General features: G+C 43.2%; 1 protein-coding gene across 1 annotated transcript in view; it reads right to left on the reverse strand.

The window, feature by feature from the left end:
- The window catches only part of COG6 (component of oligomeric golgi complex 6), a 206,333-nt gene that overhangs the window by 166,731 nt on the left and 11,943 nt on the right, over positions 1–27,659 (reverse strand). Inside the window, exon 3 of the mRNA XM_073613271.1 lies at positions 13,017–13,088. Within this exon, the coding sequence (XP_073469372.1) occupies positions 13,017–13,088 (72 nt within the window). The remainder of the gene's footprint in view (positions 1–13,016; positions 13,089–27,659) is intronic.

Raw genomic sequence — 27,659 nt, forward strand, 5'->3', positions numbered from 1 at the left:
GGGGAGGCTCATCTCTGCACCCCCCGGCTCTCAGCAGTAGGCTGCAGAGAGACGGGCAGAACTCCCACAGAGCCTTCGCCTCTCTGTGCAGCCGAAGCAAGCCCTCCTTGCCGTCTCCCCTGGTAACAGCATTCAGCAGACTCTGGCAACTGACACCAGCCCTCCCCTGCTCCTCCTCCAGACCATGCACTTACTGCTTAATAGCTCCGCCCACAACACAAGGTAAGAGAGGTGCAGTGGATGCAAGGAAGGATGGGGGGGTCTCTTGACATCTGATGTAAGAGGGGGTGGGGTGCTCTGGACATGTGCTTATAATTATGAGAATAATGCAATTCTATGTCAGACTGCTCAGACAGTACCATGCTCTGTCTGAGGTCTCCAGTAAAGTTTCTTGTGAATGATATCAGCTATGTGTAACTCTCCTTTTCAGACTTGGATCATCTGCTACAGGAGTGTGAATGGTCTCCGTGCCGGTCTGCACCTGCCATTCACAGCTTAAGTCTAAAGTTATTACCAAAACCAGGAATAATCGAATGCAGAGGCAAATGTTTAATATGATGAAGAGTAGACACATTTATATGGTCCTACAGATAAAATCGGCCCTTTGAGGGCTACCATAATGCTAATGCGACCCACAATTAAATTGAGCTTGACACCCGTGGATTAGTTGGTCTGCATACAGAATGCATTTATTTATTTACATATCAGTAAATACAGTGCAGCTCAGTATACCATCCATTCCATACATGTCAGTAAGTGACTCAGAATTTGTGAATGTGTGAGGAGCACTGCCTCGTGGGACATGTAGTCCTGGACAGGAGAAGAAAATGGTTTAAAGTAGTTCTAAAGGCAGAAAGTTTTTTTTACCTTAATGCATTCTATGCATTAAAGTGGATGTAAACCCAATGTCATCATTTCTAAACTACTGCCATAGGGGTTATCTATAAGGATATACATGCCTCCTGTATGTATCTTTACCTGTCAAATGTCTCCCCTCTGTCTGTTATGAGACCCGAAAAACTGCAGATTCTGTGGCTGGGTCTGTTGTCTGGAGCTCGGTGGGTGGAGTCGTGATGTCAGTAGACAATAGACACCTCTACACTCCCCTTGTCAATATGCATTTTCTCCTGTGTATTTCTTACACTGAACTTCTGCTATGATCTCTAACATCCAGTGAAAAGACAAGAAAGTAACCACATGACTTCAGCATGCCAAATCATGCTGAGGTGTGGAACAGCCAATCCTTGCAGAGCTGCTGAAGAAAGGAGTGGGGGAGGGAATTAAAAAATAATGCATGTCTTAGGCCAGTGCACAAGATATGTAAATCACCTGTCACTCACAGCAAGGGGGAGGATTTGACAAAGTTTTTCTCAAGTTTGTCAAGATTTATCTCACTGAACAATAAAAGAGGATCGCTCAGAGATGGATTAACTCTGTGTGGCAAGATTGGGCTCAAATGATAGGAAATCCTATACTCTACGGTATGATGTAAAAAAAAAAAAATTAAAAAAAATTTCGGGTTTACATCCACTTTAAGGTAAAAAACCTTCTGGAAGCAGCACCCCCCAGCCCCCCCCCCCCCCTTATACTTCCCTGAGCCCTATCTCAGTCCAGCAATGTGCATGAGAGCAGCAGCTCTCCCGGGTCACTCTCTCCTCATTGGCTCACACAGCAGAGGGGGGCCATTGGCTCCTGCTGCTGTTAATCACAGCCAGTGAGCCAATGGAGTAGAGAGTGGGGGTCTGGGCCAAGCCGTGCTCTGTGTGTGAATGGACAATGTCCATTCACAGGATTGTGGCTCCGGAGTGAGCCTGCTCGAGTGCCCCCACAGCAAGAGGCTAGCTATTGGGGCACTCGGCTGGGGGGGATGAGCGTACAGCGCCGATGGGGGACCCAAAAAGATGTTAAGTATAACATGTTTATAATTTTTTAAGAAAAGATTTGTACCTTTAGAATTACTTTAAGGTCACTAAAAATAGCGCCTGCAAAGCGCCTCTCCTGTCACTCCAGTGTGAAAGCCTGAGGGCTTTCACACTGGAGCAGTGCACTCGCGGGACGTTAAAAAAAGTCCTGCAAGCAGCATCTTTGCAGCGCTCTAGGAGCGGTGTATACACCACTCCTAAAGCGCCCCTGCCCATTGAAATCAATGGGCAGCGCCGCCAAAGGGCCTGCAAAGTGCCTCGGCATCGGTGCGTTTAACCCTTTTTCGGCCACTAGTGGGGGAGTTAAAACCCGCCCCGCTAGCGCCCGAAAAGCACCACTAAAACAACTGTAAAGCATAAAAAATAGCGGCGCTTTACCACCTACACCCCCAACACCCCAGTGTGAAAGTGTCCTTAGTGGTTTAAAGGCAGAAGGTTTTTTACCTTGCTATTGGGGCACTCTGAAGGCAGAAGGAGCCAGAAGCGCCGGTGGGGGACCTCAGAAGAGGAGGATCGGGGGGCTGCTCTGTACCAGATTTAACCTCTATTTTGTTCCCTAACCATATAGCTGGTTATGTAAATTATTATTTACCACTGCATATAGATATTCAAGAATACAGTTTTTGAGGTATTTATCGTAACAATAAATCGGCCAACTAACCAATTATGAAAATAATCGTTAGTTGCAGCCCTAGTTTTTTTCACTTTTGTGCAATACATTACTCAAACATGTGGTCTGTGGACTTCCAACTTATTATATTGATACTTTTTTGTAATATATATGTATTGATCATGCACATGTTATGTATTTACAATGTAAGATTTATGTACTGCCTTTGCAGAAGCCTGACTTTGTACCCTTGATGACAGGTGCAAGGCTTCGCAGGCTCCTGTGTTAAAAAAAACAATACATGCACATTTTTTTTCTGCAAAAATATATGCATTTATTATTTTTTCTTCAAAAGGTGAACTTATACTTTAAAACAACAAAACATTTTAATGTGCACATAAGTACGGTAATTTTAGCTCTTCACTGATGTGTGGTAATGAGGCGGCATTGATGGTCACTGATATGCTGCACTGATAAGGCCACATTGATGGGCACTGATATGCCGCACTGATAAGCTACACTGATGAGGAGGCACCGATAAGGTGGCATTGATGGTCACTAATAAGCAGCACTGATGGTCACTGATATGCTGCACTGATAAGGCCGCATTGATGGGCACTGATAGGCAGCACTGACGGTCACTGAATGGCACTGATGGGGCTACAATAATAATCAAGGCACTGATGATCAGTGCCCTGATTATCAGTGTAAATGTCCCCGTCACAGGAAAGCCAGTTATTGGCTGTCCTTTCCTCACGCTGTGACAGGAAAGGAAATGCTGATAACCAGCATTTGTTTACATGTGATCACACGGTAAAGGGCCGCTGTAAACAGCTCTATCGGAAGGACACATGATCACAGAGTGCACCCAAAGGGCACCTGGGGGTGCGAGGTTCTGGGAGGACATCAATAGACACCTTCCCTAGAACCGGACGGCGAGGCTGTAGCCATCTTTCGGCTATAGAAGGGTTGGCAAGTGGGAGGTGGATGCGGACGGCTAATAAAAGCCCAGGCGTCGGGAAGTATTTCTAGTCGCCATGGCGACCTGGCTCCTGGGATTTGTAGAGCCTTGCAGTAAAGTAACAGGTTCACTAAGCTGCAGGTACCATAAGGTGACTAGACTTACCTGTTTCCACCCAGATCTGTTATCAGAGTTCTCTGAGAATTCTGAGCAACATTTCAACTTTCCAACTAGCTCTCATGATTTTACAGGTCTGGTAAAATGAATAAAACTCCACATCCTATTTTTCTTTTGTACACTGAAAACAGCAAGGATTCCTTTCACTGAACCCCACAAAATGTGAACATACCTAGATTCAGTGGCACCAGGAGATATGAAGCAGAGACAGTCCATTCTTACAGCTATTAATAAAAGACACTTAAGCAGAGCTAAGCAAGCTTGTCAGTGTAATAGAGAACACAATACCAAATGAGATTCCAGAGAATTATGGACTAATTGCCTGTGAAATTAAGAGCACTTGAACAGCCTGCCAAAACAAAAAGCCAGGAGCAGCTAGCGTATGTTTCCTCTCCCGTCCTGCTAGGCTTTTCTATGACTATGACATTCAGAAGACGTGTGCACAATAAAAATATGATGTTCATGAATACCAGTCTCATATTGCATTATCCAAACACAACACTACAAGCAATGTGATAGCTCAGTGACTGCCAAGTCCATGACAGAAAGATTTCTGTTGTAAAAGCTGAGTTGTGTTGATTATAATCCCAACTTCTTTTTTTTATTAAGGCTGGACACAAGCACAAGTCACCATTTTGACATTATACCAACTGCTGTTTTTTATTAAATTTGTCACTGGTATTCAACTGACAGACAAATTAAATTGATTTCTCCTACTCCTGCTGTACAGCAACAATGAGCTCCCCTACCCCTTTAATCAGCCAATTCAGAGGTAACAGCAACCTGCAGCCATTTAGATACTATGGAGCACATAGAGAGCCATATACAAAAACTTGTTCTGCAATACTAGCCTTCACCAGAAGATGGCACCTCAGGAGAAATGTAAACCTGAATCCCCAAGTTTAAAGTGGAGTTCGATCCAAAAGTGGAAGCTCTGCTTATCTGGCTCCCCCCACCACCCCCCCTCCGGTGCCACGTTTCGAGGGGAGTAGGGAGCGGGTACCTGTTTTTGACAGGTACCTGTCGCCACTTCCGAGAGATCTTGCAGCGACGAGATCACTTGGAAGTTTGGCCCCCCTCCCCCTGGGCCATTCAGAAAGTGCAGCGCGCTTTGCACATGCAGAGTAGAGGACCGGCTGTGAAGCCGGTTTCCCGTATCACGAATGGCGGCGGCGGCAGCACCCGAGAGCTGATGGAAACATCGGCTGGGGTGCCGACATCGCTAGGTTCCAGGACAGGTAAGTGCGTATGTGCATGCCCTAAACCCAGACATAAGCAGCGACATATGGGTATGTTGCTTTGCCTACAGCGGCCGCCCGTCCACAATACATTGCAGGCGGTCACTAAGTGGTTAACAGAAGGAACATGGCAGTTTTCCATCCAAAAGCCCAGCTCACATCTCTCTCTGCCTGTGCAGTGATTTGATTACACTACACGCAGGGTTAACAAACCTCCTCCTCCCTCCTGCTGAGCTTTCGCCAATAGTTTCAGTAGGCGCAGTATCTGCTGCTTTTTTTTATTATGTTTAGAAGAGCGGTGCAAATTTGTGCTTGCACCACTCTTTGTTCATTCCCCCCACATCATTTATTTATTTGAAGGGATGAATCTATCTTGAAGTAAGATCATTGGGTTTTTTGTTTTTTTTGTTTTTAATGCCTGCAAACTCCTGAAAATGCCTATAATGTGCATGGACACTTTGGCTAACATGGAGGGGGGTTTCCAGGCAGAGAAAAATAAAAGCTCAAAAAATGCTGAAATGCCTGTAGAAGCAGCTTCTTTGAGTTTCAGTGTGTATTAGCCCTTATTATTATTATTATTTAAGGGACTTATATAGCACCGTCAATTTATGCAGCACTTTACATATACATTGTACATTCACATTGGTCCCTACCCTCAAGGAGCTTACAATCTAAGGTCCCTAACTCACATTCATATACTAGGGCCACTTTAGACAGAAGCCCATTAACCTCCCAGCATGTCTTTGGAGTGTGGGAGGAAACCAGAGCACAAGGAGAACATGCAAACTCCAGGCAGGTAGTGTCGTGGTTGCGATTCGAACCAGCTACCCTTTGTGCTGCTAGTCGAGAGTGCTACCCACTACACCACTGTGCCGCCCATATGTCCTTAAAAGTGGTTGTAAAGCCTCTCATATACCCAGTGAAGTGACTGGTCTCAGGTGATACACAGAGGAAACACCTACATAAGTGGTATATGTTTATCTGCAGTCTTCTCTACATCCAAAGTGCAGAATTTAGATAAATTCCATCTTCATCTGTCAGTATACAGAGCAGGGGAAGGGGAGAGCTGCAGGTAGAGGTCTTGTACATTGTGTGACAGCTGATTGGAGGAAAGGGACACCCCCCTTCACACAGCAACAGTGCAGAGCTGTGAATAGACAGGCTGTGTGCTGAGCTCTCCTCCCCCTTCGCCATTTTATCTCTGGTGTCAGGAAAACTTGTCAGATATGACTCATACTGATAACAGAGGAACAAAGCACCAGAGAGAAATGACACTCAAAGCTTTGGAGAGGGCTTCTCTGTGTTCAAAACATTGATAAAGTTTAAAGTTTGCTCTAGGGAATTTTTTTTTTTAAACGGTTATAAAAGCCAGAATTTTTTTTACTTTATTGAATTGTAAGCATTAAAGCGTTTGTTACCCTAAAAAAAAAAAAAAAAAAAGAAAAAAGAAAAAAATGGATCATTGCTTGAAGAACTCCAACAGGGAAGAGGAACTTTGGCATGGGCTCAGCAGTAGTTTGCAATAAGAGGACAGTTTTTTTCTAGTAGTGGAAGTAGCTAGTGATGAACAACCTAAGATCCCACATCCGGACCATGGAGCAAGTCTTTGCATGTCTGGTTACCTGGTGCCAATTCGCAACTACGAAACCCAGGGAAGTCTACAGTACACAGTCGCAGGGATCAATTTCAGGTCACTGCTCACAAGTCTGCAGCACACTTGCCTCCTTTTAGCTTCCACCAGACACAATCCAGTGAGTGAGCTCCTCACCTCTTAGGACCAGATCTCTTGTGGTGTGGTCCTGCAATCAGCTTTGAGCAAAGTCTATTCAAGCCCTCAGTCCTGGTAACTCTGAGACCTCTGGAGCTGTTGTAGAGTCCATGGACTGCCTGAGTGCAGCCCCTGCACTGCTGGAACCCTCATGGGAAGAAGGAACTCTGCTCTCCAGTGTTTCAGACTATTTATCTTCATTCCAGCCACCCTCTTGACACTTCCTCTCCAGAGATTGGCTGGAACCCAATAAATATCCAGGCTAGGTAATTTGAATTTCCCACTTTGAGCTTTGGAAGCTTCATTCAGAGACAAAGGGAAACAAACTCCAAGCCTGTGAAACCTTAAACAGGCTAAAACAATTACTGCTCCCTTGATTACAGAAGGATCCAAAGCTACATTTGCCTACCACCCTACACTAGGAGGGTGCTACAGATATGACTACATAAAATTGTATTATCGTTTCATTTAGTAAATAGCTAAGTTTTAAGTTTTAGAGTTCCACTTTACATTCTCTACTTTCATTTGCCTTCTTTGTTTAATTTTTTAGGCTAAAATACTTGGTGACCTAGAGAAGGAGCAGATGACAGAAGGAGCTGAAGAGTAAGGTAGAGGAGAAAAGGATGGGGGGAGGAGGACAGTAGGAAGGTGGAGGAGGAGCAGATGACAGAGGAGGAGCTGATGAAGAGAGAAGTGGGAGGAGAAATGGATGGAGGAGGAGGATGACAGCAGAAAAAAGGTGGAGGAGGAGAGCAGGAAGAGGGAGGAGGAGGTGACAGTAGGAGGAGTTGATAAAGCGAGAGGTGGAGGAGAAAAGGATTGAAGAGAGGGAGGAAAGCAGGAAGAGGGAGGAGTAAGACAGAAAGAAAAAGAGGGAAGGAGGACAGAAAGAAGAAGAGGGAAGGAGGACAGAAAGAAGAAGAGGGAAGGAGGACAGAAAGAAGAGGAGGGAAGGAGGACAGAAACAAGAAGAGGGAAGGAGGACAGAAACAAGAAGAGGGAAGGAGGACAGAAACAAGAAGAGGGAAGGAGGACAGAAACAAGAAGAGGGAAGGAGGACAGAAACAAGAAGAGGGAAGGAGGACAGAAACAAGAAGAGGGAAGGAGGACAGAAACAAGAAGAGGGAAGGAGGACAGAAACAAGAAGAGGGAAGGAGGACAGAAACAAGAAGAGGGAAGGAGGACAGAAATCAGAAGAGGGAAGGAGGACAGAAAGCAGAAGAGGGAAGGAGGACAGAAAGCAGAAGAGGGAAGGAGGACAGAAAGAAGAAGAGGGAAGAGGACAGAAAGAAGAAGAGGGAATGAGGACAGAAAGAAGAAGAGGGAAGGAGGACAGAAAGAAGAAGAGGGAAGGAGGACAGAAAGAAGAAGAGGGAAGAGGACAGAAAGAAGAAGAGGGAAGAGGACAGAAAGAAGAAGAGGGAAGAGGACAGAAAGAAGAAGAGGGAAGAGGACAGAAAGAAGATGAAGGAGAACAGAAAGGAAAAGAAGGCGCAGGAGACAAAGATGGAGGAGGACAGAAAGAAGAAGCTGGAGCAGTGCACAGAGAGGAGGGAGAAGAAGGACAGAAAGATAGAGAATCAGAGCAGAAAGAAGAGGGAAGAGGGAGACAGAAAGAAGAGGGAGGAGCAGTGCAGAAAGTAGAGGGAGGAAGAAGACTGAAAGAAAATTGATGAATCTAGAGCAGGATAGGCAACTGCGGCAACCTGCTCATTTCGCCACTGGCTCTAGCCAGCTTCTATTCATAAATAATCCCAACTGGCTGCAAATTCTGCCTTTATAAAGTGGCTGCTGGCGCTGCATCAATCTGTCAAGGGGTTCTTTCTTACACTTGCCGAGCAAACTGATTTTTTTAAAAAAGGACTGATTTTTACTGACATAAAATTTCTCTAACTGACATTTACTGACAGCTATAAATATCACTGACTTTTACAAACTCTCAGTAAATGTACCAACAGTTGGCAACCCTGATACACATGATCTTGCTGGCAGAAAGCTCCTGGGTAGAAAACACAAGTAATGCACTATAAAGAAGAAGTACAACCTATCCGGGATAGTAACAAAATATATTGTGTGTATTACACTGGTGATAGGAATCCATCCACACAAGGAGATTATTTTCAACCAAATTGTTATCTATCTTTGGCACACCCGGTGATTGTAAGCAAGGTCTTACTCAAGCTGGATTAGTTTAATTGTATGAACCATTTTCTCTTGGTTTGAACTTTAGAACCATACAGTTCTACCACCATTTTGACTTTTCCATATGTTATGCTTTACATTTTGGACATTCAAATGTATGCATGCCTATTAGTAGTCATTATCATCATTCTGTAATTTGCTACTATAGTCTTACGTCTGGCGCTGTAACTATCACTACATAATGTTCAATAAAGTCCTCAAATATATATGAGTACAGGCACGTAAATGTGCATATGAGTATACACAAAAAAACTCTGCTTCATCTTTTTCTAGCTGCCAGTGTTTTAATCTATGCGTATACACTTGTATATACTGTGTAAATTACTGCGCTCAAATGCATTTAATATTTTTTTTTGTAAAGGTGAACTTATCCTTTAATACAACTGAGCCAAGGGGTGAGCTTTTAAACAGACCCTATCACTTTTCCATGAATAGACAAGTTTGTAGGATCTCAAACTGAAACCTTGGTAGAAAGTATCAGTTAAAGCAGAGCTAGACTCAGGTAGTGTGTTGGAATGTAAATGCAAGTGCAGCTCAGTGTACATTCCAAAGAAGACTGGGCAGCAGTGGCGTAGCGTGGGGGGGGCAGGGGGGCCATTGCCCCGGGCGCAACATTTGGAGGGGCGCAGTGACAGGCGGCAGATTACCAGTAGCTCTTCTCCTGCGCTGTGCAGTCTAGGAGACTAGGCTCCAGCGGTAACACTGACACTGCAGCGAGTGAGTGACTCAACAGTGAAGACGATGATGATGCCAGGGATTGTGACCGTGCGGCGTGCGGAGAGTGGGGGGAACTTAGGGCAGGCGAGGCATCTTCTCCATTACACGTCCCTCCCAACACACCAGGTCCCTGCTCGCTCTGCCCGTTCTCTTAGCCCGCCTCACAGCCTGGACTTCCGCCGCTTTTATCCTGAGTCTGACTCCTGCTTGTCACTGAGTGTGCTGCTACGCAACCACCCCAGGACTGTCTGGAGAAAACCCAGGCCAGGAGGAAGAGGATGCGGCATCCACACAGACAGAAGCCCCGGCCCCCTTCACGCAGCCTGCACGGACACTGTGAGTACTCGCTCTGTACTGCATGGTGGCAGCCGAGCCGAGGAGGGGGGCTGAGCTGAGGGGAAGAGAGTTTTGTATTTGGGGGGGGAGATGTACACAGATGTAACCCCTCAAACCTCACACACAGCGCACCTACTCAACCCTGCACACAGCGCACCCCCTTAACCCTGCACACCACAAACAGTGCACCCCCTCAACCCTGCACGCCACACACAGTGCACTCTCCTCAACCCTGCACGCTGTACACAGAGCACCCCTTCAACCCCGCACGCCGCACACAGCGCACCCCCTCAACCCCGCACACAGTGCACCCCCTCAACCTTGCACACCGTACACAACGCACCCCCTCAACCCTGCACGCCACACACAGTGCACTCTCCTCAACCCTGCACGCTGTACACAGAGCACCCCCTCAACCCCGCACGCCGCACACAGTGCACCCCCTCAACCCTGCACACCGTACACAGCGCACCCCCTCAACCCTGCACACCACAAACAGTGCACCCCCTCAACCCCGCACACCGTACACAGCGCACCCCCTCAACCCTGCACACCACAAACAGTGCACCCCCTCAACCCCGCACACCGTACACAGCGCACCCCCTCAACCCTGCACACCACAAACAGTGCACCCCCTCAACCCTGCACGCCACACACAGTGCACCACCCTCAACCCTGCAAGCTGCACACAGTGCTCCCCCTCGACCCTGCATGCCGCACACATTACACCCCATCAACCCTGCACGATGCACACAGCGCACCTCCCCTCAACCCTGCACGATGCACACAGCGCACCTCCCCTCAACCCTGCACGATGCACAAAGCGCACCTCCCCTCAACCCTGCACGATGCACAAAGCGCACCTCCCCTCAACCCTGCATGCTGTACACAGAGCACCCCCTCAACCCCGCATGCCCCACACAGCACACCCCCTCAACCCTGCACGGCACACACAGCGCACCCACGGAACCCTGCATGCCGCACACAGTGCACGCCCTCAACCCTGCAGAATGCACACAGCGCACCCCCTCAACCCTACATGCCAAACACAGCGCACTCTACTCAACCCTGCATGCTGTACATAGTGCACCCCCCTCAACCCTGCATGCCACACACTGCACACCCCCCCTCAACCCTGCATGCTGTACACAGAGCACCCCCTCAACCCCACACGTCGCACACAGTGCACCTTCTTAACCCTGCATGCCACAAATAGCGCACCCCCTCAACACTGCACACAGCGCACCCCCTTAACCCTGCACTCCGTACAAAGAACACCTCTAAACCCTGCACTCTGTCACCTCCACAGTCTGTGGTGTGCAGGCAGTGAGATGATGTGCTGTAACCTTAAGCAACCAATCAGTGGTTTGTAATGATGGGCTGTAACCTCTAGCAACCAATCAGTGAGCTTTAATGATGTGCTGGAACCTCTACCAACCAGCTAGGGAGCAATAATATTGTGTAGTAGCCTCTAGCAACCAGTTAATGGTAATGATGTGCAGTAACCTTCAGCAACCAATCAGTGAACAGTAATGATCTGCTGTAATCTCTAGCAAGCAATCAGTGAGCAGTAATAATTTGCAGTAACCTCTAACAACCAATGGGTAAGCAGTAATTATGTGCAGTATCGTCTAGCAACCAATAAGTGAGCAATAATGGTGTGTGTAGTGGACAGTGTAGGAATCAGGTAGTGTAGTGGTCAGTATAGGAATCAGGTGGGCCAGTGTAGTGGTCAGGTAGGTTAGTGTAGAGGTCAATGCATAAATCAGGTAGGTCAGTGTAGGAATCAGGTAGATTAGTGGTCAGATTAGTCAGTATAGGAATCGGGTAGGTTAGTGTAGTAGGTTGGTCAGTACTACTGTACTAGTGGAAGGGACTCAGGGAGTGCTAAAAGTCCGCGGGTTAGGGGGCGCAAATTTCTTGCCGGGCCCCGGGCGCTGACAACCCACGCTACGCCACTGCTGGGCAGGTAGGTTTCTTTTACTGCAGAAGAGACACTGCATGTTTCTTCTGCAATAAAGAGCCTACGTGCTCCCACTTATGAAAGCGGGACCTTAGTTTTGCTTTAATTCATTTATGTATCCATGAAAGTATAACATGTATTTTAAAATGGAAATAGCATAGGCTGCAGATGGGCACAGTGAGGCTACAGATGGGCATTGTTTACCCAGTAGCTACTGCATTTACCACTATAGGTTTATACTCGAGTCAATAAGTTTGCTCAGTTTTTTGTGGTAAAATTAGGTGCCTCGGCTTATAATCGGGTTGACCTATACTGGAGTATATATGGTAAGTATCCAAATCTAGACTTGGTATTGGCCTATTATAGTCTTCTGCACAGGAGGACTGGAAGAGGAAGGGGTAGCACCAAGGACCAATAAGGTGTGCTGCAGTGTATATGTTCAGAGCATGAACATGTTGATGTGAGTAAATAGAAGGAGCACAGATATAAGCTCATTGTTGTGCAGCTTCTACTTCAGATCCAAATCAGAGAAGGCAGGAAAGGGGAAGAGGCTGTGTTGCTTAAGGCAAGCCATAGAGGAATCGATTTTCTTTCCTTCCAACACAGATGAAAGGAAAAAAAGTTGCTCGATTCCCTCATCAACACAATCAGCGTTGAAGAGGGAATGCCTCCTTCAGCACTCCTGTATTTTACCTGCATGGGGGGCACAGGGAGCTGGCAGAATAAAATGATTAGTGCTAGTGGCTATAGCTGCTGGTAGTAAATCGCATGCAGAAAAATCCAACAGGCTGGTTGTTTCCTATTCGATCGATGGATCGACTTAAATACAATCAGCCTGCCCTTACATTGATTGAACTTTGTCCGGTCCCTGTCCCGGCTCAACTGCAACAGTGAAAAGTCAAATCACAAACCTGGCTGTGTCATCTGACTTCTCTGTGTAAGTTCCAGGAAAAATGGACAGCAATACAAAATTCTTTTGCAGGTAAAACAGCACCTATACTAACATTTCATATGTGCATTTAGCTGTTTGCACCCAAAACTACCTTTATAAAAATTTTCACAACAGAAAGAAGTGTTAATAAATATTCCAATATAGAAGGTGGAATAAGAGGGCACCATTACCTTCAATCGACTGGTCATGTCCTGGCAGCAGTTGCTCATTGCTTGTACATCCTCATTTATACTTTCCAGTTCCTGAAAACAGAAATTTTCACCAATGATAGTCTGCCACATCTAATTTCAGAAGGCAATATACTCAACAGACTACTTGGTTATACAATATTATAGAATGGTGATATTCTCCGAAATATTGCCTGTGCCATGCGCAACACAGGAAAGGCAGGGGGAGATACGAGAGCTGAATGCATGGCTAAAGACCTGGTGTAAGAAGGAGGGATTTGGGTTTTTAGAGCACTGGGCTGACTTTTCATTGGGAGAAACCTATATGCTAAAGATGGTTTGCACCTAGGTGGAAGGGGGTCTACTGTGCTGGGGGAAGAGGTTTATGGGAAGGCTGGAGGTGTATTTAAACTAGGATTGTGGGGGGAGGGTGAATTAGATGATAATGGGTCAGACAGGGGTCAGCCCCTACTGGGGGGTGGAATGGGAAAAGATGGGGGGTGGCTATGGCAGATGATATGAAGGTTCCTATGTTACAACCATTGGAAATGGTACTATTTGTACGAAAATAAAAAATATGCAACATACGTTTGCAAAATGTGATAATGAAAGTGTTTATTCACCAATGCCAGAAGTCTGCCAAGCAAAATAGGTGAGTTGGAAGCTCTGGTGCACGAGGAGAACTATGATCTAATTGGTATTGCTGAATCTTGGCTTCATTCTTCTCATGACTGGGCTATTAATATTCCTGGGTATGCTCCGTTTTACAGGGTAAAACGGAGGGGTGGTGGTGTCTGTCTCTATGTGAGAAGTGATATCAAAGGGCGTGTGAAAGAGGACTTGGTTGATGGAGAGTGTGATGAGTCTGAAGCATTATGGGTGGAACTGTAAATGGGTGTGCGTACTACAAAGGTCATCATTGGAGTTTGTTATAGACCTCCAAGTGTTAATGAGGAGGTAGAGACTCAACTCCTTGCACAGATGGAAAGGGCCGAGACAGTGATAATAATGGGGGATTTTAACTACCCAGAAATTGACTGGAGTAATGGCACTGCTGGGACAGTTAAAGAGCAAACATTTATAAACCAATTACAGGGCGATTTTATGGTCCAGTTTATTGAGGCCCCAACTAGGAATTACACTCTGCTGGACCTGGTAATCTCAAACCATGCAGAGCTTATTACCAATATTCATATAAAGAACACCTGGGTAGCATAACATGATTTTATTAAATGTTAGCTGTAAGCAACAAACACATTCGGGAAAGTTAAAAACACTTAACTTTAAGAGAGCAAATTTTCCAAGGATGAGGGCTTCTCTCCAGGACTTGGACTGGGAGGGAATATTGGCATCAATGGACACAGACTAGAAATGGGAATTCTTCAAAAAGATTGTATGCAAACTCACTGCAAAGTATATTCCCATGGGCAATAAGTTTAACCACTTCCGCCGCTTACCGGAGCCATCAGTAGTGGTGGAGACAATTGGGTCCTCTCCCCTGTAAGACTAGATGCTGAGTGAGGGAAAAATGGCCCCCACTCGGCTCCATAACATTGTATGACGGAAGCGTCAAAACGTCACTTCCCCCCAATGTTCTTAAAGGGGACTTTTTTTTTATTGCATTCAAGTTTAAATGTGAGATCTGAAGTCTTTTTGACCCCAGATCTCACGTTCACCACTTGCCGACCAGCCACCGTCATTATACTGCGGCAGGTTGTCACGTTCCCGCGAACCGTCATAGCTGTACATCGGCCCTTTAAGCGGGGGTGGACAGCGCGCGCCCGATGCAGGTGGTCGGCGGATTGCGATGACCGCCAGCCACGCACGATCGCGAGCACAAGAGCCAGAACAGGGATGCGTGGTTGTGTGTAAACTCACAAATCCCTGTTCTGAGAGGAGAGACAGCTAGGAACAACGATCTGTCATCTCCTTTAGTCAGTCCGATCCTACTACAGTTAGAACACACACGAGGGAACACAGTTGACCCCTTGATCGCCCCCTAGTGTTAACACCTTCCCTGCCAGTGACATTTACACAGTAATCAGTGCATTTTTATAGCACTGATCGCTGTATAATTGTCAATGGTCCCAAAAATGTGTCAAAAGTATCCGATCTGTCCGCCATAACGTCGCAGTCCTGATAAAAATTGCTGATCACCACCATTACTAGTAAAAAAAAAAAATAATAATAATAATAATAAAAATGCCATAAATCTTTCCCTTATTTTGTAGACGCTATAACTTTTCCTCAAACCAATCAATACACGTTTATAGAGATTTTTATCACCAAAAATATGTAGAAGAATACAAAATGGCCTAAACTGAGGAAAAAATGTGTTTTAAAAAAAATTGGGGATATTTTATAGCAAAAAGTACAAAATATTGTGTTTTTTTTTTCAAAATTTACGCTTTTTTGTTTATAGCACAAAAAATAAAAACCATAGAGATGATCATATAGCATCCAAAAGAAAGCTCTATTTGTGGGGAAAAAAAAAGGATGACAATTTTGTTTGGGTACAGTGTCACACCACCACACAATTGTCAGTTAAAGCCACGCAGTGACTTATCACAAAAAATGGCCCGGTCATTGAGCAGCCAAATCTTCCGGGGCTGAAGTGGTTAAAGAGGTCCTGTCATGCTTTTTTTTCTATTACAAGGGATGTTTACATTTCTTGTAATAGGAATAAAAGTGACCCAAAACTTTTTTTAAATAAAAGGACAGTGTAAAAATAAAAAGTAAAATAAAAAAAATTTAAAGGGCCCTGTCCCACCGAGTTTGCGCGCAGAAGCAAACGCATACGTAAGTCATGCCTGCATATGAAAACGGTGTTCAAACCACACATGTGAGGGATCGCTGCGATCGTTAGAGCGAGAGCAATAATTCTAGCACTAGACCTCTGTAACTCAAAACTGGAAACCTATAGACATTTTTAAACGTCGCCAATAGAGATTTTTAAGTGCCAAAGTTTGTCGCCACTCCACGAGCGGCACAATTTTTGAAGCATGACATGTTGGGTGTCAATTTACTCAGTGTAACACTATCTTTCACAATATAGAAAAAAAATTGAGCCAACCTTACTGTTGTCTTATTTTTTAATTATAAGAATATTTTTTATTCTGTGGGGTGTCTGAAATATATATATATATAACGTAAAGTATTCAGACCTCCTTAAATTTTTCACTCTTTGTTATATTGCAGCCATTTGCTAAAACCATTTAAGTTCATTTTTTTTTCCTCATTAATGTACACACAGCACCCTATATTGACAGAAAAACACAGAATTGTTGACATTTTTGTAGATTTATTAAAAAAGAAAAACTGAAATATCACATGGTCCTAAGTATTCAGACCCTTGCAGTATTTAGTAGAAGCACCCTTTTGATCTAATACAGCCATGAGTCTTTTTGGGAAAGATGCAACAAGTTTTTCACACCTGGATTTGGGGATTCTCTGCCATTCCTCCTTGCAGATCCTCTCCAGTTCTGTCAGGTTGGATGGTAAACGTTGGTTGACAGTCATTTTTAGGTCTCCCAAGAGATGCTCAATTAGGTTTAAGTTAGGGCTCTGGCTGGGACATTCAAGAACAGTCACAGAATTGTTGTGAAGCCACTCCTTCGTTATTTTAGCTCTGTGCTTAGGGTCATTGTCTTGTTGGAAGGTAAACCTTCGGCCCAGTCTGAGGTTCTGAGCACTCTGTAGAAGGTTTTCGTCCAGGATATCCCTGTACTTGGCCGCATTCATCTTTCCATCGTCCTGTCCCTGCAGCTGAAAAACACCCCCACAGCATGATGCTGCCACCACCATGCTTCACTGTTGGGACTGTTTTGGACAGGTGATGAGCAGTGCCTGTTTTTTTCCACACATACCGCTTAGAATTAAGGCCAAAAAGTTCTATCTTGGTCTCATCAGACCATAGAATCTTATTTCTCACCATCTTGGAGTCCTTCAGGTGTTTTTTAGTAAACTCCATGCAGGCTTTCCTGTGTCTTGCACTGAGGAGAGGCTTCCGTCGGGCCACTCTGCCATAAAGCCCCGACTGGTGGAGGGCTGCAGTGATAGTTGACTTTCTACAACTTTCTCCCATCTCCCGACTGCATCTCTGGAGCTCAGCCACAGTGATCTTTGGGTTCTTCTTCACCTCTCTGACCAAGGCTCCTCTCCCCCGATAGCTCAGTTTGGCCGGACGGCCAGCTCTAAGAAGGGTTCTGGTCATCCCAAACGTATTCCATTTAAGGATTATGGAGGCCACTGTGCTCTTAGGAACCTTAAGTGCAGCAGAAATTTTTTTGTAACCTTGGCCAGATCTGTGCCTTGCCACAATTCTGTCTCTGAGCTCTTCAGGCAGTTCCTTTGACCTCATGATTCTCATTTGCTCTGACATGCACTGTGAGCTGTAAGGTCTTATATAGACAGGTGTGTGGCTTTCCTAATCAAGTCTAATCAGTATAATAAAACACAGCTGGACTCAAATGAAGGTGTAGAACCATCTCAAGGATGATCAGAAGAAATGGACAGCACCTGAGTTAAATATATGAGTGTTACAGCAAAGGGTCTGAATACTTAGGACCATGTGATATTTCAGTTTTTCTTTTTTAATAAATCTGCAAAAATGTCAACAATTCTATGTTTTTCTGTCAATATGGGGTGCTGTGTGTACATTAATGAGGAAAAAAATGAACTTAAATTAGCAAATGGCTGCAATAAAACAAAGAGTGAAAAATGTAAGGGGGTCTGAATACTTTCTGTCTAGGGCTGCAACTAACGATTATTTTCATAATCGATTAGTTGGCCGATTATTGTTTCGATTAATCGATTAATCGGTTAATAACCTTAAAAAAAAAAAAGTGTGGTGTATACCGTAATTTAGTTAATATGTAAAGTTTTAAAAAAGGCAATTTATTCTTAAATATCTCTATGCAGTGGTAAATAAAAATAGCCAACTATATCTTTAGGGAGCAAAATATGTAATCCACTCTGAGAATAACAGACAGAAGAGATATACTGTATATACTATAAGAGGAGATATATACTGTATATACTATTAGAGGAGAGATAAGAACATTCGTTCGATTTTCTAATCGTTTGTGGGGTCAAATCGACGTTCATTTTCAACCACAGTAATGGGAAAATTTGGAAATAATAAAAAACTTCTTGGTGAAAGGAATTATCAGACAGTGTATGTGGTTTTCGTTCAGAAATTACAATTATTTTAAAAAACAGAATGTTAAAAACAAGTGAAAATTTCAAACATTCCTTTCATTCATCGAATGTACAAAGATTTTTCGTCTGAATATTCTCATCTGAAAATTGATCGGTGTGGCCAGCATAAAGCTTGGCGCACACCTAGGAAGTTTGCTTTTGATCTGTTTCTGCAGTGCTCTTTGCTCACGTGATTTTGCTGCGATTTGCGTTTTTGCATTTTTTTTGGCCAATTTGTTGTTGGGCAGATTAAAAAACACAAATTGCTGCAAAAAACACATTTCATGCTTTTCTGCAGCTTCTCCATTGAAGTATGTTGAACCAAAAAAGCACCGTTTTGTGTTAAAAAAAAAAAGTCACTGACGCTTTCCAAATACGCAGCGGCTGAAAAAGCATAGATGTGAACGTGTCCCATAGGAAACCATGTAAATGGACTGTAGTCCGTTTCTGCAAAAAGCCCCAAAAAACACATAGATGTGAACCAGGTGTAAGACGTAAAATAATGGGGTTAAAAAAACGAATATTGGCCCTTTATAGTACAAAAAAAGCAAATAATCACTACTGTAAGGGGTCCATTTTTTTTTACTATAGAACTGTGAAAGAAATGGTTACAGTAGCGATTATTTGCTCTTTTTGTACTATAAAGGGCTCATTTCAGTTTTTTTTAACCACATTATGTTACTGGCCGATTAATCGATTATGAAAATAGTAATCGATTAATTTAATAATCGATTAGTTGTCGATTAATCGATTAGTTGTTTCAGCCCTATTTCTGTCCCCACTGTACATACATACACATACACACACACACACACACACACACACACACACATATATATATATATATATATATATATATATATATATATATATATATATATATATATATATATATATATATATATATATATATAATATTTATTTATTTTGGGGGCTCTTGTAAACAACAAATCTCAAAAAAAGGCCCCTTAAGTGGTTAAAAGGCTAAAAAAAAAAAAAAAAAACTATGTGGGTCGTGGTCAAAGTTAAAATGGCTATAAAATAATAAATAAAATAAACAGTACTTTTAAAAAATATAAAAATGAAGGAACACTATCATTGTTTACATAAAGAATATAACAGAATATGTAAAAAGGGAATCAAGGACACAAAAAACAAACGATGGATTGCAAAAGATAGTAGGACAAACCCCAAAAAATTCTTCAACTATATCAACAGTAAAAAGGTCAGGTCTGAGCCTGTAGGCCCTTTACAAAATAATCTAGAGTGGGTGACTGGGGACAAAGAGAAGGCTGATTTATCAAATACTTTCTTCAGTTCTGTGTATACAAAAGAGCATGGGGGAGCTCATGTCCATAACGGGGGTGGTATTGGCACAGCCCCAAATGATCCACAATGGCTCAAAAGTGATATGGTCCAGAAATATTTAGATAGAATAAAGGTGGATAAAGCACCTGGACGGACCAGATGGCATCCACCCATGGATCCTAAAATAAATGAGTTTTGTCATTTCAAAGCCATTGTTTCTCATTTGTAGGGACTCATTAATGACTGGAATGGTACCACTGGATTGGCGTAAGGGCCAATGTGGTTCCCATATTTAAAAAGGGATCAAAGTCTTTACCAAGTAACTTTAGACCTGTTAGTTTAACTTCTATAGTAGGGAAGATACTGGAGTGTTTAATAAAAGACCACATAGATGAGTTCTTGCTGAAAAAAAATATTTTAAGCAACAGACAGCATGGATTCATGAAAGACAGAAGTTGTCAAACAAACCGGATTTCTTTTTATGAGGTGGTAAGTAAAACCTTGGACAGAGGGGTGGCTGTGGACATGGTATACTTGGATTTTGCAAAAGCATTTGACACAGTTCCCCACACACGGCTCTTGTGTAAGGTAAAGTCTACAGGCTTGGAAAGATCAATTTGTAAGTGGATAGAAAGCTGGCTTAAAAAAAAAAAACAAATTCAGAGAGTAGTGGTTAATAATTCTTATTTACTCTGAAAGGTTATCAGTGGTGTACCCCAAGGTTCAGTGTTGGGACCCTTACTTTTTTTTTTTTTTCAATTTTTTTTTTTATTTCAAGTTTTCACATTTTCCATAGTAAAACAGAAGTACAAAAAAAATGTAAATAGTTTCGTAGTGGTTTTTGCAATGTCACACTTTAAGGCAAATATAAACTTTCTATAATATGGCGCTGACATATTAACATCTGAGATGTAATTAATATTGTTGTTGCTACATTCGTGTTATTCTAGCGGGGTCTGTGTCTAGGCTAAATTAACATTTTTAGATTTCGGCAAGATGACCCACATTATTTTGTCAGCCCAATTAGGGGTACCAAAGAGGATAGTTGTGGATCCTTACTTTTTATCTTTATAAATGATATAGGGTCTGGGATTAAAAGTACAATTTCTGTCTTTGCAGATGACACCAAGCTATGCAGTATATTAACATCCTTACAGGATGTCTCCAATTTACAAACCTAATTGGGCAACTAAGTGGCACATGAGGTTTAATGTTGATAAATGTAAAGTTATGCACTTGGGGGCTAAGAATATGCATGCATCATACATACTAGGGGAGAGTACATCTAGGGGAATCCATAGAGAAGGATCTGGGGGTTTTGGTAGATTATAAGATCAAAATGCCAAGCTGTGGTTTCCAAAGCGAGCAAAGTCCTTTCTTGTATTAAGAGAGGTATGGACTCCAGAGAGAGAGAGAGAGATATTATTATGCCCAAGTACAAATCATTAGCAAATCATTAGCAAGACGTCATCTGGAATATGCAGTTCAGTTTTGGGCACCAGTTCTCAAAAAGTATATCAGGGAACTGGAGAAAGTGCAGAGAAGGGCAACCATAAGAGGCATGGAGGAACTCAGCTTTGAGGAAAGATTGGAGAAATTGAATTTATTCTCTTGAGAAGAGGATATTAAGGGGGGATATGATCAACATGTACAAATACATAAGTGGTCCATATAGTGAACTTGTTGTTGAGTTATTCACTTTAAGGTCATCACAGAGGACTAGAGGAAAAAAAGATTTCATCTCCAAATACGGAAAGGTTTCTTCACAATAAGAGCTGTGAAAATGTGGAATAGACTCCCTCCAGAGGTGGCTCTGGCAAGATCAGTAGATTGCTTTAAAAAAGGCCTTGATTCTTTCCTAAATGTACATATTATAACTGGGTACTAACATATATAGATAAAGTTAATCCAGGGAAAAGCCAATTGCCTCTCGGGGGAGCAGGAAGGAATTTTTTCCCCTGCTGTAGCAAATTGGAGAATGCTTTGCTGGGGTTTTTCGCCATCCTCTGGATCAATTGTATGATTTTTTTTTTTATTGAACTAGATGCTCTTTTTTCAACCTGACTAACTATGTAACTAAGAATTATATTATTATTATTAAACATTTTCTATAGGTATGACCCAGATTTATTCCTAAAACTCGATCCCCCACTCAAGAGCATGCCTTGTCAATGTAGCAGGAAACCCCTTTTATTACGCCTTGTGACATCATAATCAAGCTGGTAAAATTCTTATCAGCTGGGAGCTCACTTCCTAATGGTGTATGCACAACCCCAGAACTGTTTTTCTGAGAAAGAAATCAATGCATGAATTTAGAAATGGACAGATTGGAGCGGGCATAGGCAGAGCTTTGCAGTCCAGAAAACTCAGGCAGGGCTGACAACACTAGAGTTCATTTGCTTTAAAATGGTAGTAGTCACCACTTGGAAACTTGTACCTACAGGTAAGCTTACCTGTACAGTGGGGCAATTAATTATTTGATCCCCTGCAGATTTTGTCAGTTTGCCCACTTACAAAGAAATAAAGGGTCTATAATTTTTATCATAGGTGTATTTTAAATGATAGAAAAACACATGATACAAATGTTATAAATGGAGTTGCAGTTCAGTGAGAAAAATAAGTATTTGATCCCCTACCAATGAACAATAATTCTGGCTCTCACAGACTGGCTACAGTATGTGCTCATGCGGTACACAGATTAGTCCTGTGAATTTAAGAAGGTGCTCCTAATGACAACTCGTTATGTGTATAAAACACCTGTCCACAGAATCTCTTTCTATTCAAAGCTCACCATCAGGGACAAGACCAAAGAGCTGTCAAAGGACGTCAGGGACAAGACTGTGGACCTGCACAAGTCTGGAATGGGTTACAAGTAGAGGTCGACCGATATGGGTTTTTCTCTGGCCGATGCCGATATTTAGAAATCGCGGTGGCCGATGGCCGATATGTGATGCCGATTTTTTTGGGCCGATATATTTGGCCGATTTTTTTTTTTTCCTTTCTTTTTTCCCTTCATCTCATAAAATCTAACAGTTAGACCCCTTTCACACTGCGGCGTTTTTCAGGCGCTTTTGGGCTAAAAATAGCGCCTGTAAAGTGCCTGTAAAACGGCTCCCCTGCAGTCTCAGTGTGATATCCCGAGTGCTTTCACACTGAGGCGATGCGCTGGCAGGATGTAAAAAAAAGTCCTGCAAACGGCATCTTTGGAGCGGTGTATACCGCTGCTCCACCACTCCTGCCCATTGAAATGAATGCGCACCGCTGCCGAAGCGCCTGCAAAGCGTTTTGCCAGCGGCGCTTCAGGGGCGCATTTAACCCCTTCCTCGGCCGCTAGCTGGGTTATAAGCGCTCCGCTAGCAGCCGAATAGCGCCTCTAAAATGACGGTAAAGCGCCGCTAAAACTAGCAGCGTTTTACCATCAACGCATGCCCGCTCCAGTGTGAAAGCAGCCTTAAGTAATACAGAAATTTTTTTTCATTTAAACATTAAACAAAACAAACCTTCAATCAGTTCACTTGTATGTATAATTTAGAAAAAAAAACAAAAAAAAAAAAAAAATCTTAAATAATAAATACACAAAAACAGGTAATCAAAACTTTTGGACGAAAAAAAATGGGCTAACTTTACTGCTTAGGTTTTTTTTTTTAATTCATTACTGTATTTTTTTTTTTTAAATTGCGTTTGAAAGACCGCTGCGCAAATACCGTGTGACATAAAATATTGCAACAATCACCATTTTATTCCCTAGGGTCTCTGCTAAAAAAATATATATAATGTTTGGGGGTTCTAAGTGATTTTCTAGCAGAAAATACAGGATTTTTACTTGTAAGCAACAAGTGTCAGAAAAGATTTAGTCTTTAAATGGTTAAACTGAGAGCTTCTACACGCGGAGTTCAGTCTATTGATAAAAAGAACCTGAAAGATACAATGTATCTTCTTATCAGACTTGGCAGGCTGCCCAGAGGAGGAGAGAATCCTCTCCACAGATAACTTCAGGAAACTTGCATTAACTTCTATTACAGAAGTCATTTGCAAGTCACAGCTGAAGTTATAATCGGCCTTTTTTATCAGCACAATCTGCTGATGCCGATTAAGTAAAAAAACGCCAAATATCGGCCGATATATCGGCCGGCCGATATATCGGTCGACCTCTAGTTACAAGACCATCAGCAAGAAGCTTGGTGAGGAGACAACTGTTGGAGCTAATTTTCGCAAAAGTAAGAAATACAAAATAACCATCAGTCGTCCTCTGTCTGGAGCTTAATGCAAGATTTTGCCTCATGGGGTAAGGATGATTATGAGGAAAGTGAGGGATCAGCCCAGAACTACACGGGAGGAGCTTGTGAATGATCTCAAGGCAGTTGGGACCACAGTCTCCAAACAAACCATTTGTAACACAATATGTCGCCATGGATTGAACTCATGCAACACCCGCAAGAAGGCACATGTACAGCTCCGTCTGAAGTTTGCCAATGAACATCTAAATGATTCAGAAAACTATTGGGAGACAGTACTGTGGTCAGATGAGATCAAAATTGAGCTCTTTGGCATTAACTCGACTTGCCGTGTTTGAAGGAAGAAAAATGTTGACTATGACCCCAGGAACACCATCCCTACAGTCAAGCATAGAGGTGGAAACATTTTGCTTTGGGGCCGTTTCTCTGCTAAAGGTACAGGCCGACTTTGCCGCATTAAAATCTTGGATGAGAACCTTCTTCCCTCAGCCAGAACACTGAAGATGGGTCTTTCGAGCATGACAGGGGCAGCACAGTGGTGTAGTGGTTAGCACTCTCGCCTAGCAGTAAAAAGGGTCGCTGGTTAGAATCCCAACCATGACACTACCTGCCTGGAGTTTGCATGTTCTCCTTGTGCCTGTGTGGGTTTCCTCCAGGTACTCCGGTTTCCTCCCACACTCCAAAGACATGCTGGTAGGTTAATTGGCTTCTGTTCAAAAATTGGCCCTAGTATATAAATGTGAGTTGGGGACCTTGGATTGTGGGCTCCTTGAGGGTAGGGACCTATGTGGGTGTACGATGTATGTGCGGAGTGCTGCGTGAATTTGCTGCTCTATATGGGTACCTTAAATAAAAATAGGGATGATTGTAGACACGCACCCACACTCACTCAGGTTGAACTGGATGGACTGGTGTCTTTATTCAACCTTACTAACTATGTAACTATGTAACAATGACCCAAAACATACCGCCAAGGCAACAAAGGAGTGGCTCAAAGAGAAGCACATTACTGATGCGAGGAGGAGCCGTGAGAGCTGCCGGGGGACCTCAGAAGACGATGATCGGGGCCACTCTGTGCAAAACGAGCTGCACAGTGGAGGCAAGTATGACATGTTTGTTATTTAAAAAAAATAAAATAATCAAAGCTTTGAAATCACTTTAACCAGTTGCCAACCGGCCCATAGCCAAATGACGGCTGCAGGGCGGTTGGATAAATCTGGGATCACGTCATATGACGTGATCCCAGAAAACAGCTCCTAGGACGCGCACACAGGAACATCCGTGACCGCCGGGTCCTCTGGATCAAATGACGGAGCGATCACATGTAAACAAACCGGCGTCATGTCCTCTCTCCCCTCTCTGTATCGATCGGTATGGATGGGGAGGGATCGGATGGGAGCAGCGCTGTGGGCTGGATGTGTAGTGCCCACAACGCTGCTCAGTGACATGTGCAGTCACATCCATCCATGCTCAGCCATCCCCCCCAATACCCTGCAATACTCTGCAATTCCCTGTGCAATACTCTGCAATGCTCTACAATGCCCCGCAATACTCTGCAATGCCCCGCAATACTCTGCAATGCCCCGCAATACTCTGCAATGCCCTGCAATGCCCCGCAATACTCCGCAATACCCTACAATGCCCCGCAATACCCAGCCATACCCAGCCATACCCAGCCATACTCTGCCATACCCAGCCATACTCTGCCATACCCAGCCATACTCTGCCATACCCAGCCATACTCTGCCATACCCAGCCATACCCAGCCATACTCGGCCATACCCAGCCATACTCGGCTGTACTCAGCCTCTGTATGTGGCCAGGCTTTGGAAGTCTCACACATGTGGTATCGCCGTACTCAGGAGGAGTAGGAGAATCTATTTTGGGGTGTCATTTTTGGTATGTACATGTTATGTGTTAGAAATGTGTTAGAAATATTGTATAATTGGACAACTTTTTTTTTTTTTTTTTTTTTTTTTTTAACAAAGTGTTTTAACCACTTCCCGCCCACTGGCCGTCATACGGCGTCCTTAACTTTGTGTGGGGATATCTGAATGATGGGTGCAGCTACAGGCATCATTCAGATATCAGCCTTTTCAGCCAGCGATTCCCTACATCATAAGAACGATCATAAAGGCTGTTCCACTGCTTGATCATTCTTACGGGAGGCGAGAGGGGACACCCCCCCCTCCCGCCACCCTCAGGTGCTTCCACCGACTCACCGCTACGATCGAAGCCAGGATCGTTTTTTTGTTTTATTTATTTCAGGCTTCCCAGCCTAGAGGTGAGATGTGGGGTCTTATTGACCCCATATCTCACTGTAAAGAGGACCTGTCAATGCCATATTCCTATTATAAGGGATGTTTACATTCCTTGTAATAGGAGTAAAAGTGATCAAAAAATGTATTTTTTGGAAAAAAGCATCAAACTAAAATAAATAAAGTAAAATGAACAATAAAAAATTTTTTTTTCCCCCCCATACCCCCGTGTGCTCGCATGCAGAAGCGAACGCATACGTAAGTCCCGCCCACATATGAAAATGGTGTTCAAACCACACATGTGAGGTATCGCTGCGATCGGTAAAGCAAGAGCAATAATGTTGGCCCTAGACCTCCTCTGTAACTCACAACATGTAACCAGTAAAAAATTTTAAAGCATCTCCTATGGGGATTTTTAAGTAGCGAAGTTTGGCACCATTCCACGAGGGTGTGCAATTTTGAAGGGTGACATGTTAGGTATCTATTTACTCGGCACAACTTTCACATTATGCAAAAATATTGGGCTAACTTTACTGTTTTTTTAAAGCACAAAAGTTTTTTTTTTTTAAACGCGTTCGAAAAATTGCTGCGCAAATACCGTGCGAGATAAAAAGTTGCAACACCCGCCATTGTATTCTCTAGGGTCTTTGCTAAAAAAACATATATAATGTTTTGGGGTTCTATGTAATTTTTTAGCAAATAAATTATGATTTTTACATGTAGGAGAGAAATGTCAGAATTGGCCTGGGTGCTCCAGAACGCCTGAAGGTGCTCCCTGCATGTTGGGCCTCTGTATGTGGCCACGCTGTGTAAAAGTCTCACACAGGTGGTATTGCCATACTCAGGAGTAATAGCAGAATGTGTTTTGGGGTGTAATTCGTGGTATGCATATGCTGTGTGTGAGAAATAACCTGCTAATATGACAATTTTGTGAAAAAAAAAAAATCTTGATTTTGCAAAGAATTGTGGGGAAAAAAATGATAACTTCAAAAAACTCATCATGCATCTTTCTAAATACCTTGGAATGTCTTCTTTCCAAAAAGGGGTCATTTGGGGGGTATTTGTACTTTTCTGGCATGTTAGGGTCTCAAGAAATGAGATAGGCCGTCAGTACTTCAGGTGTGATCAATTTTCAGAGATTGGCACCATAGCTTGTGGACTCTATAACTTTCACAAAGACCAAATAATATCCACCGATTTGGGTTATTTTTACCAAAGATATGTAGCGGTATAAATTTTGGCCAAAATATATGAAGAAAAAATTACTAATTTGCAAAATTTTATAACAGAAACCAAGAAAAATTACAGAATTTTCGGTCTTTTTTCTTTTATAGCGCAAAAAATAAAGAACCCAGCGGTGATTAAATACACCAAAAGAAAGCTCTATTTGTGTGAAAAAAGGACAAAAATTTCATTTGGATACAGTGTTGCATGACTGAGTAATTGTCATTCAAAGTGTGAGAGCACTGAAAGCTGAAAATTGGTCTGATTATTAAGGGGGTTTAAGTGACCAGTGGTCAAGTGGTTAAGGATTTAGAGAAGATCTGTAAAGAAGAGTGGACCAAAATCCCTCCTGAGATGTGTGCAAACCTGGTAACCAAATATCAGAAACTTCTGTGCTTGCCAACAAGGGCTTCTCCACCAAG

The sequence above is a fragment of the Aquarana catesbeiana genome, linkage group LG02, assembly GCF_042186555.1.
Source record: "Aquarana catesbeiana isolate 2022-GZ linkage group LG02, ASM4218655v1, whole genome shotgun sequence".
Lineage (NCBI taxonomy): Eukaryota > Metazoa > Chordata > Amphibia > Anura > Ranidae > Aquarana > Aquarana catesbeiana.